The sequence below is a fragment of the Chenopodium quinoa genome, unplaced genomic scaffold (assembly GCF_001683475.1).
Source record: "Chenopodium quinoa cultivar QQ74 unplaced genomic scaffold, ASM168347v1, whole genome shotgun sequence".
In the NCBI taxonomy this organism is placed as follows: domain Eukaryota; kingdom Viridiplantae; phylum Streptophyta; class Magnoliopsida; order Caryophyllales; family Amaranthaceae; genus Chenopodium; species Chenopodium quinoa.
Genome location: NW_018743919.1, coordinates 1,049,379 through 1,060,534, shown reverse-complemented (window position 1 = coordinate 1,060,534; position 11,156 = coordinate 1,049,379). Strand labels below are relative to the sequence as shown.

At 34.6% G+C, this 11,156-nt stretch overlaps 2 protein-coding genes across 2 annotated transcripts; one reads left to right on the top strand and one right to left on the bottom strand.

The window, feature by feature from the left end:
- Positions 1–221: 221 nt before the first annotated feature.
- On the bottom strand, positions 222–4,817 carry LOC110687261 (putative receptor-like protein kinase At4g00960). The gene is made up of 7 exons (XM_021863890.1): positions 3,779–4,817; positions 2,913–3,047; positions 2,301–2,419; positions 1,916–2,126; positions 1,578–1,815; positions 1,294–1,444; positions 222–1,080 (listed from the first exon to the last, which is right to left on the bottom strand). The coding sequence occupies exons 1-7, from the start codon at positions 4,620–4,622 to the stop codon at positions 766–768; spliced, it is 2,013 nt and encodes a 670-aa protein (XP_021719582.1). The 5' UTR covers positions 4,623–4,817; the 3' UTR covers positions 222–765.
- A 3,658-nt stretch (positions 4,818–8,475) lies between these two features.
- Positions 8,476–10,788, top strand: LOC110687142 (zinc finger MYM-type protein 1-like). Its single transcript, XM_021863760.1, has one exon. The coding sequence runs from the start codon at positions 8,476–8,478 to the stop codon at positions 10,786–10,788; it is 2,313 nt and encodes a 770-aa protein (XP_021719452.1).
- The last annotated feature ends 368 nt before the right edge of the window (positions 10,789–11,156 follow it).

The window sequence follows — 11,156 nt, the reverse complement described above, 5'->3', positions numbered from 1 at the left end:
TTTTTTAGTATATATTCATTTTATACGCCGTGGTGCATCTATCCTAGGACTTATTGACTTAACACGAGTGCAATAATGTTTACAGACCTCCAGATTCATATATGTTGAAGCTAATTTTAAGAGAGCCCATTTGAGCTCAATTGGGCCTAAATTGGATCAGTTTATCCAATATGACTATGAGCATATAAATAAAATAATAAAATATTGACATGAGTAATATGTGAGGGGTAAAAAGACTAATAACTACTCGTAATTACTAATGTAATCTTCTCTTTACGTTCATAAATAAATAAATAAATAAACACATTAGTACAAATTTTTGACAATCTAATTAACCTTTTTCTAAGTATTCTTATAAGTTGTGGGCGAGACGATCTCACACAAACTTATTGTGAGACATCAAAATTTTTTAGCAAAGAGAGTAATAATGTTACCTTAATTGTCTCACAATAAGTTTTGAGAGATCGTCTCAAACAAAGCATTAATAACAACCTCTTGCATTTTGGTGATTACTATAAAAACTAGGTGAAATAGTCAAAATTTACCAAAAAGAAAGATAAAGTCACCTCAATCTCACAATAAATTTTTGTGAGACCGTCTCATACAAGACTTTATCACCTTTCTACTTTGGTAAAGTACGACATAAACGGATCTATGCTATCTTTTTTGCATGCTCCAAGTTCTACACAATTTTCTCTCAACATTTAAACTACAATTTTTAACATTTATGTCTTCTGTATGGAGTATACCACTGTAAACTAACCATTACCTAGGGTCCATCTCTGTTGTGCTGGATGTTGCTGTAAACGCTGAGGCAGAGAGATCTATCCCAGAGTAATCATCAATTTCCGAATAAGCACCTGCTGCGAAGAAATGAGGCGCCGTAGGTCGTGGTAGAATGACAGAATCACCATTAAACGCAGCTACTATTGTAGCCATTCTTGGTCTTCTAGAGGCATCTTCTTGGATGCACAATAACCCAATGTGGATGCATTTTTCTGCTTCTTCCAATGATATATCATCTCCCATTCTCGAGTCTACCAATTTCATTGCAGACCCCTCATCCCAAAGCTTCCATGCCTGTAGTTATGATAATAGTAGCACGTTCAATACATAATACTCCATCAGTCCCAACATAATAGATCACTTCCAAAATATAGTAAGTTAAAAAACTAGCCAATACTACACTTATTTATAATACAAGCTACATTGGTGAGGTTGAGATAAACTTTAATGATAATGGATAATTATGATTTAGTAACGGAAGGAGTAGTTGCGAAAAGAAGTACTTACACGATCAAGTAGAGACTCTTCATTTCCGTTAAGTCTGAAGAAATTGTTCAACTGACCACTAACTATCTCCAAAACTAAGATCCCGAAACTGTATACATCTGATTTTGCTGAATAGTGACCAGCAATTACATATTCTGGTGCCATATATCCGCTGCATCACATTGTTAACTCTGTCAGACTTTCAGCTAATTGATTGCTTCTCGTGTTACAGCTACTGAAATATCAAGGATAATATGGAAACAAAGTTCCAGAAATTATATGGAAAAAGAGAACAAGCTACTTACAAAGTTCCTGCAATTCTACTAGTGTTTCTCTGGGTTTCATCTGCCTTAAAAAGTCTTGCCATACCAAAGTCTGAAATTTTTGGATTCATATCTTCGTCTAATAGTACATTACTAGCTTTAAGGTCCCGATGTATGATCTTGAGCCGGGAATCTTCATGAAGATAGAGTAACCCCCTTGCAATGCCTGATATAATCTTAAACCTTGTTTTCCAATCCAAAGATGCAGATTTTTTTGGGTCTGACAAGCAATATATATTAGCAGAAGGTAGATGGTGGTAAGAGAGGAAAAGCATATGACATTAGCTTTGATAAATACAGATCATTAGTGGAAATCATACCAGTTAAGAATCGGTCAAGACTTGAATTTGGCAAGTACTCGTACACAAGTAATGTCTCCTCTGTAGCAAGGCTATATCCAAGGAGTTTCACGAGATTTCGGTGTTGGAGCTCTGCAACTAGAAGCAGTTCTGTCTTAAACTCCGAAATGCCTTGTCTGGAGAACTTTGACAGCCGCTTTACTGCCACTTCTTCTCCATTGTCAAGCTTACCCTGGCAGAACATGGATATAAATGAATTTTTTCACATGTAATATGAACTACTGCAATATATCCAGACAGCCTATGATTCCATGAAATCTATGAACTTATGCCAAGAACAAGAGAGCATAATACAAGAACAATATAGGCAAAACATTGGCTAGTGAACATGCATAACAATCATTACCCTGAACACTTCACCAAATCCACCTTCTCCAAGTTTTCTATCATCTGAAAAACTATTGGTTGCAGTTCTTATTGTGCTCAAGTCGAATTTCAAGGATTCCACTTCAATATCATTGAACCCTGCAAAAACAATATTACATCAGTTGAATTTGCTATTAATGTTTGCTTCTAAGCAAAGGCATGACACAATATCTACAACGCAAAATCACAAACATGCTCATAATTCGATACCCTATTGTGACACAGGTCACTGATCAGTTACAAATACCAAATTAGTCATGCATGAACCTATGAATCTATGACTCAATGAGTTGTTGGATCTGAATTCATACCAACCCAAGCAACCAAAACGTAAGCATGCAACTGATTTTAGTAACCAATATGTTAAACCCAAGCTACATATAGTATTAGATGCTTTACATTTCCATCTCTCTAACTAGGGTGATTCCTTTACCAGCACCCTTTAGCTCTGCCTACGATGATCAATATAACAGCATGACACTTCTAGCAATATAGTCAGGCATAGTATCGTATCAGCAATAATATGAAGGAATTTGATTGAAGTTTTTTCACTCATTATTTTTTGCTCGAATAAGGATTTAGGTTGTCTCACCTGCAAGTTCCTTCTTGGACTTCCTCCTGCATACATAAAACAGAACTCCAAAGAAAATTATCAATGCTAAAACTGCTGCTGTGATAGTGCTTATCAGTATTGCCTTCTGCTTTCTTGTAGCTTTTGCAGGCTTTCCTGTTTCAAACCATATACAGATTGAGTTGATTAATCTAAAGACCAATACACTATCAAAGCTCAGCTCTACAACAGCAAAACAACTAAAACACATCATTTAACAAATTTCTGTAGAAAAGGTAACATTCAACTGATTGTCGGAGTAAAGGCAAATATACAGTAACAGCAATCTTTCAAAGCAGTCCAATTCTGCCGTAGAAAAAGGGCAAGTAAAGGCTCAAAAAGGGGCGAGAGATAACAAAATCCCCAATAAGTGATGCCCCCCCCCCCCCCCCCACTCTCAAATGCCCCATTAAAAAAAGGCTGACAAGTTAAATCTACTTTACAATCAAGTTTAACCCCTGGGCTCATAGAAACAAAAGTGAACGCTATTAAAACATATTTATGGCACTCAATTAATTCAGGTCGAAAACAAATAAGCACAAGAAGATGATTTGGATCTAGGGAGACTAAAACTTAGAATACTTCAATACCAAAATGGAAAGTTGACTTCAAAAAATTGTATCTAAAACCAGCTTAGCCTAAGAAGAAGATGTTGACTCACCATCATCACATTCTTTTCTGTTCGTAGGAGGTTCAGAGACCAAACCCAACAGAATATATAAGACAAGGTCACAAGGGATTCATATTCAGCACTTATTAATTCAGAACCTTATTCTTAACCACTATGATAATACACAATTAATCATCATCCATATAATAAATAAACAACTTTATTCAAAGTTTCTTACCTTTGATGGGAGCAAATAAAGGCTCTGTTGAATTTGCATCATCTCCATAAAAAGGGTATATGTCATATCTCATATTACAATTTGGACACATCAAAGTGCAACCAGCCTTAACGTTGCAGAGCTCTGAAGTATTTCCAATAACCATTTGAAGACAACGTCGACAATCTTTCAGAGATATATCAGGTGTGCATTCAACCAGTGTATAAAGAGTGTTCAAATTTGACAGGTTACCAACAAATCTAGCTTCTTTTGTTGCAAACTTTCTGTCTATTCGACCATCCGTTGCATTGATCGTAGCTTTCCACATAGTATCAAGCAAAACTTTCGTAAAAGCATCCATATTATTCGTAACATTCCAAATATCATGAGAATTCTGTCTGTTCCACATAGGAATCATAGGAGCATCACGCATAGTACCAAGAAAAGACTTATCAGAGTAATGAACCACACATTGATCATAATACCATACTGTTGACTCTTTCTTTCCTGGACACCGAACACCTATTGCATCCCTAGCCAAGGAAACACACTTCTTACAGGCGGCATCATTAACATCAAGACGACAGAAAAACAGGCCATAAACCTTATCGCGTCCACTACCAACACTCGTGTTGTAAAACCGGTTGGCACGGCTAGTGTTCGTAGCAAGGTAAGAAAGAACTCTATCAGTGTTGTTATGATATCTGCTATTAGAACCAACTGTGGTCATGTCAGGGCAAAGAGCATAAACATATGCTTGGGTTGCATCAGAAGCAGCCGCCGAGCAGCAACAGATAATCCACCCATTAAACAAAGTCACAATAATAAACAAGGATGACCAACGTAATCTAATGATATGTTCCATGTCTAAGATATGAAAGATATCTATGCAATAATACTATGATCTGAAACTATGAACAACATACATAGGGTGTGTGAATGTAGATGAGATAAGGGGTGTTAAACAATAAGAAACTCACTTACATACGTCAGAGTGAGCAGATATAGTAGTCCCTTGTGGGGCAAAGCCACATGTGACACTTAAATTGAGACCTTAGCTCCCTCCAACTTTGATTATTTCATCTACTTTGATTTTAAGAGTAAGTGAAAATTAGAAAATACCAGTTTATCAATATGATAAATAAAATTTGTTTATCAAATGGTAAAATTGTAAATAAATAGACAACTTTTTATTATATATGGGTCCCACTGTTGTTGATATATTTACGAAAATGACATGCTAACTGGACATTTATGTTGTTTTATTTACCATTTTGCCATTTGATAACGAAATTTTATTTATTAAATTGATTAACTGGGGCTTCTTCAGTGAAAACTGTATTTTTTTTTTCAATCAACTTGTTTTGCTCACCAAGAACCTTGTATACTTTCTAAGTTTCTTTTCCAACAATAACCTAAGAAGTATTGTTATTGTTAGCTACTCTGTATAATTTTAATATTGGCCGGTGTTTAAAACTAACAAGTAATATCGCTTTCATTCATTAAAAAAAAAAGTAATAGTACCATATTATTTCAACTTACAAATTAATATAGCTGATAGATAGTACTATCTTCATTTCAAAAAGTTATTAACAAATTATGTTTTTATTTTGTTTCACAAAAGTTATTACAAATTTACAACTCTCTATCCTATTTCTGGCAAAGTCATTACTTACTCCTCTTACCATAGTACCTCATAATATTTACACATTTTCATTCACACCCTCATACTTTCATGGTTTCACCCCATTAACCCTCTTTCCAATTGCCTTAATTTGTATGTACAAAGTAAATGTAAAAAACTTTCAGAACCGAATGCAGTATATTCGTGACGAAAAAAATTACTTCCTCCGTTCTATTAATATTGTAACAATAGACTTTTTACACTATTTATTACTATTGTTTGACCATATAATATGATTTATACGTTAAACAAAATATAGTCATGTGGGATCTTGTTAGTTTCGTCTTTCACAATATCAACTTCTTATAATTTTTACTCTTACACAATTATAGAAATTTAACATATACAATGTGCGTTAGAATGCGTAATTTCATTCTTGTTGCAATATTATTGAAACGAAAAAAGTATTAAATAAGAATAAAAAAAAAATTGTCCAAGTATATATGAACGCCGGAATATTTATAAAGAAACTAAACTATATATATTAAGAAAATTAATATGGCCAACAAAAGGACACCATGTGGTATGCATCCTGATCCACAAGTGAATTGGATATGCAACAACATAAAGTCAGACTCAATAAATCCTCTCTAGCAGCTTTTAAGGCCTAAAAGGCAGAGAAAAACGAATCTATAAATTTAGAGAGTGGGTGCATTAAATCCTCATATGGTTGGGCATATAGTAATATGTTTGATACATAACTAACACAAGTTCAATCGGTGGGATCATGTATTAGTTTTCAGCACCTAAATGTGAAGGGTGAATTCTACTGTTATGTGGCAACTTTTTCAATCTACTATAAAAGACAAACTCTTTCTTTCTTTCATGTGCAGTTGTTTTCAGAATTACTTGTAGTTGTACCTTCGTTTTTTTTTCATCTAAGACAAAAAACAGGCGTGTGCCGAAAGTCCATACCAACTAAAAGCAAAATCATACTCAATCCTGATTTCAAAAGTTAAAATTTGTAAACTTTGACTAATAATAATTGTATAAAAAAGTACATTGATCAAAGCTAGTGCGTTTTTTTACCGTCCAACTTAGTTTTAGGGTTATCCAAAATAAGATTGTTTCGATCAATCTTACGTATATTAAGTTGATCAATAATGAAATTCATTTTGACCCATACATAACAATGCTAGACAGCATAGATTTGATATTCCAACAAAAATTAAGTATGCCACACACACAAAAAAAATTATATATCCTTAACATTTAAACAGTCTCATTCATACATCTTATAGACTCACTGGAAACACGGATTATAAGCTGGCCATATTATAAATTGTACAGGACACGGATTATAATAAAGTAAACGCGTAAGCAATAAAGGTTGAGGAAAATCATACCAGATTCAACTTTCATTAAGACTTGATGAGCATCTCCATCAGCCAGCTTAAGGCTTTAATCATATAGGTTGTATGATTAAGCATTTAGTTGATTTTTGGAAGCACTTAGCCACTTCTTCTACTCGAAAGCGACATCTAAAAGTTAAATCAGGCAGCCAACTTATTAGGCTTATTTAGACCTGGCTCCACCATACAACAACATCAAGGGTGGTCACGGCTCATGAATATCAGCATTATATCCTACTTTTAACCAACTCCCTTGCCATCCTCTTAATTAGGCTCATCAAATTTGATGAGTACAATGCCACTACATAGATGTGTTTGATCCGATCTTCCTAAGTTAGCTTCACTTAGACTTTTTTCACAAGGCGGCCCCATAAAATCTTCTAAAGATAGTAACAATACTTGGGATTTCAACCTTACTAATCTGATCTTGTCCATCCCTTAAAGCACCAACAACTCATTAAATTGGTCTCGAGTTCAAACCTTGTCAATGTAACCGTATTGTCATCAAGGAAGAAATAGTTTGAATCCAAATTAGTCAGAATCTAATAGCACTGTCACCGGCAAGGTACACTTCAAATCTACATTAGTCGGAGTCTATATATACCCTTAAAAATAGCAAGAAGCACATTTCTAAACAAATGACATAAACCCATTTTAGATTTCTGCTAAAACATTATTCTCCAAGTAGGTACAGCCGTATAGCATCATGTATCCCATACATGGGCGGAGCTAGAAGGGGACATGTGGGGACACTTGTCCCCCCAATTTCAAAAAAAAAAATTTAAAAAAAAAAAAAAAATTTAAAAAAAAAAAAAATTTAAAAAAAAAAAATGCAATTACAGATTTACAGTGCTGAGTGCTCTGTTGCGACATTTGCCAGCCAAACCCTAAGTTTTTCAATTTTCAATTTCTCTCTCTTCGATTCGCCCTCGCCTGTCGCCTAGCCGGCTCGCCGTGACGCCGTCCACCGTTCGCCGGCAGTTCGCAGCAGTGACGAGGTTCAACAGCCGCCCTTGAGCCTTTGTCCTTCGTGACTTCGTGTCTTCGTGACTTCGTCATATGCATAAGCATAACACATTTGCTGTAAATCTGGATTTCAATGGAGGTATGAATCAATGAATGTATGATTAATTGAATAATTGATTACTTGTTTTGTTGTTTAAATGTTTAATTGTTTAAATTTACAGTAAATCTGAAATTCTGAATTTCATATTTTTATTACTTGTTTAAATGTTTAATTGTTTATATTTTTATTGTGAATTTGTCATTTGTGGCCTTGTGGGTATTGATTATTGAATAATTTGAATTGATAAATGATTATTGATTTATATTTGTTTGATTGTTTCCCCTGTTAGAGTTTTTGGTTGTTTTTGTGAAATGTGAATTTAAATTATTAATTATTGTAAATTATTGAAATGTGTAGTTGAATTAGAAATTTAAAATCTTAGCCTCTTAGGTTTTGTTATTATGTAATGATGTGGATTGTGGTCTTGTGGAAATTGATATATAATTTTCAATTTAACTAGGAAATATCAAAAGATTCACCAAATTCAAACAAATCAAAGGCAACTAAACAACCCGATCTTCGACAATTCTTGTTTAAAAGAACGAGACTCAATGAAAATGAGTCCAATAACTCACCTTCAGTTAGCTCCCCTCAAAGTCAAGAAAATAGTATGGAAATGGGTGGTTCAAGTAATAGTAATGTACCATTAGAGGAAGATTTGGTGTATGATGTTGAACTTCTTCCTCATGATCCGGGAAAAAGAATAAACATTATGGATTACCCCGCAAATGAACGAAATGCTGTTAGGAGGGGTTATATTCTTAAAAAACCTTGCCAACCAAAAACTCATGTCTTCCCTACAAGACAAGTGTCTGGTTTGCGTCGCTTTAGTGTTCATTGGTTCAACAAATGGGATTGGCTTGAATATAGTATTGAAAAAGGTGCTGCATTTTGTTTTGTATGTTACTTGTTCAAGAATGAAGTTGGTATTAAACCGGGGGGTGATGCATTTGTTGATGGAGGGTTTAGGGCATGGAATAAACCGGAAAGATTTGAGAAGCATGTTGGTGGAATTAAAAGTGCTCATAATCTTGCTTATGAGAAATATGTGAATTTAAGAGATGAAAAAAAGAAATCAATCTTGAATGTGATTGACAATGCAAGTGATGTGATTAAAAGTGAATATTTTATCCGCTTGAAAGCATCTTTATCTTGTTTAAGATTTCTTTTGGGGCAAGGTTTGGCATTTCGTGGACATGATGAAAGTGGGGAGTCATATAATAGGGGTAATTTCCTTGAGCTTTTGAAGTGGTTAGGAGAAAAGGTTGAGGAAGTAAGGATACATACTCTTGAAAATGCACCTAAAAATTGTCAAATGACTTCCCCTCCTATTCAAAAGGACATTATTAACTGTTGTGCCAAAGAAACAACTAGGTGCATAATAGAAGAAGTTGGTGATGATTACTTTGCTATATTGGCCGATGAGTCAAGTGATGTGTCCCAAAAAGAACAACTAGCTCTTGTTTTGCGTTTTGTTGATAGAGATAGTGGAAAGGTAATGGAGCGATTTTTAGGCATTGTTCATGTTGCTAATACTACCGCTTTAACTCTTAAAGATGCAATCATGTCTTTACTTGTTGAACATTCATTGAGCCCATCTATGATAAGAGGGCAAGGGTATGATGGAGCTAGCAACATGAAGGGTGAAATAAATGGCCTTAAGACTTTGATTATGAATGATACTCCAAGTGCCTACTATATACATTGTTTTGCTCATCAACTTCAACTAACATTAGTTGCCGTTGCTAAAAAGAATGATAGTTGTGGTTGGCTTTTCGAGATACTTGGAAATTTGTTGAATGTGGTTGGAGTTTCTTGCAAGAGAAGAGAAATGATTCGTCAAGATCAAGCTCAAGAAGTTGCTCGAGCCTTGGATGTTGGGGATATTGTGAGTGGATCGGGTTTAAATCAAGAACTTGGTTTGAGTAGGCCCGGGGATACTCGTTGGAGTTCTCATTACAAGTCACTTTTAAATGCCATCCTCTTATTTCCTACAATTATTAAGGTGCTTGTACAAATTGGGAAGCATGGTGCATCGGAAGATAAGTTCAAAGCTCAAATTGTTTTAGGACAATTAGAGTCATTTGACTTTATTTTTGTTGATCACTTGATGTTGACTATTTTTGGATACACTAATGATTTGTGTGTTGCTTTGCAAAGAAAGGAGCAAGATATTGTAAATGCCATGGAACTTGTCACTTATACAAAAACGGTGTTGCAAAAAATGAGGGAGCGAGGATGGGATACTCTCTTAAACAAGGTAACTTCATTTTGCACTAAACTTGGTGTTGTTATTCCCACTATGGATTCTCTTTATGTTCCTCATGGAAGATCAAGACGTTTTGTTGAAGAAGCAACAAATGAACATCATTTTCGGGTTGGAATTTTCTTAAGACTAATTGATTTGCATCTTCAAGAACTTGATGAACGATTTAATGAGAGGAATATGGAGTTACTATTATGTATGGCTTGTTTAAGTCCTAAAGATAACTTCTCATCCTTTGATAAAGATAAGGTACTTAAACTTGCCTCTTTTTATCCCGAAGAATTTTCAAGCTTTGATTTGATGGCTCTTGAATATCAACTTGATGTATTCATGGAGAATATGCTAAATGATGAAAGATTTCAAGGTTTAAATGACCTTAATTCTCTTTCTATGATGCTTGTTAAAACCAATAAGCATAAGACTTTTCCTCTTATTCATTTGCTTATCAAGTTGATGTTGATTCTTCCCGTTGCCACGGCAAGTGTTGAAAGAGTGTTTTCTGCAATGACATGTGTCAAAAACAAGTTGCGAAATAGCATGGGTGATCAACTTATGAATGATTGTTTGGTCACTTTTATTGAGAAGGATGTCTTCTTACGAGTTTCCGACGAAAAGATTATTGATCGATTTCAAAGTATGAAGACTCGAAGAATGAACTTGTAATTTTAATGTAATGTTTATGTAATTTTTTTCATCATTTTGAATTGTATGACTAAGTATATATTTGTATTTTGAAATTTTAATATTAAGTATTAACCAATTTGTGTGTGAGTTTTTTTTTTGTTTTTATTTTTTGTTAAGCTTTTCGTAAGTTAAGCATTTTGTCCCCCCAAGTTGAAAATCCTGGCTCCGCCACTGATCCCATACGTTTGGATTGCTCAGGTTTTTTTGGTTCAGGCATTTAATCGAACACCTGGTGGGCACGGTTGAAGATGGTCATATTTGTCAACACTTAGCAGTATGGATTGTTGTTGATGTTTCTGCAACCTGATAACAACGTGGGAATTGATCTTTCTCTTTCAACGAATGAA

Bases quoted from the DNA above. Each gene is read 5' to 3' on its own strand.
- LOC110687142 (XM_021863760.1), top strand. From the start codon at position 8,476: ATGGGTGGTTCAAGTAATAGTAATGTACCATTAGAGGAAGATTTGGTG.
- LOC110687261 (XM_021863890.1), bottom strand. From the start codon at position 4,622: ATGGAACATATCATTAGATTACGTTGGTCATCCTTGTTTATTATTGTG. The intron at 1,445-1,577 runs GTAAGTAGCTTG...AATGTGATGCAG, and splicing joins AGTAGAATTGCAGGAACTTT to CGGATATATGGCACCAGAAT. The intron at 1,081-1,293 runs GTAAGTACTTCT...TCATAACTACAG, and splicing joins AAGAGTCTCTACTTGATCGT to GCATGGAAGCTTTGGGATGA.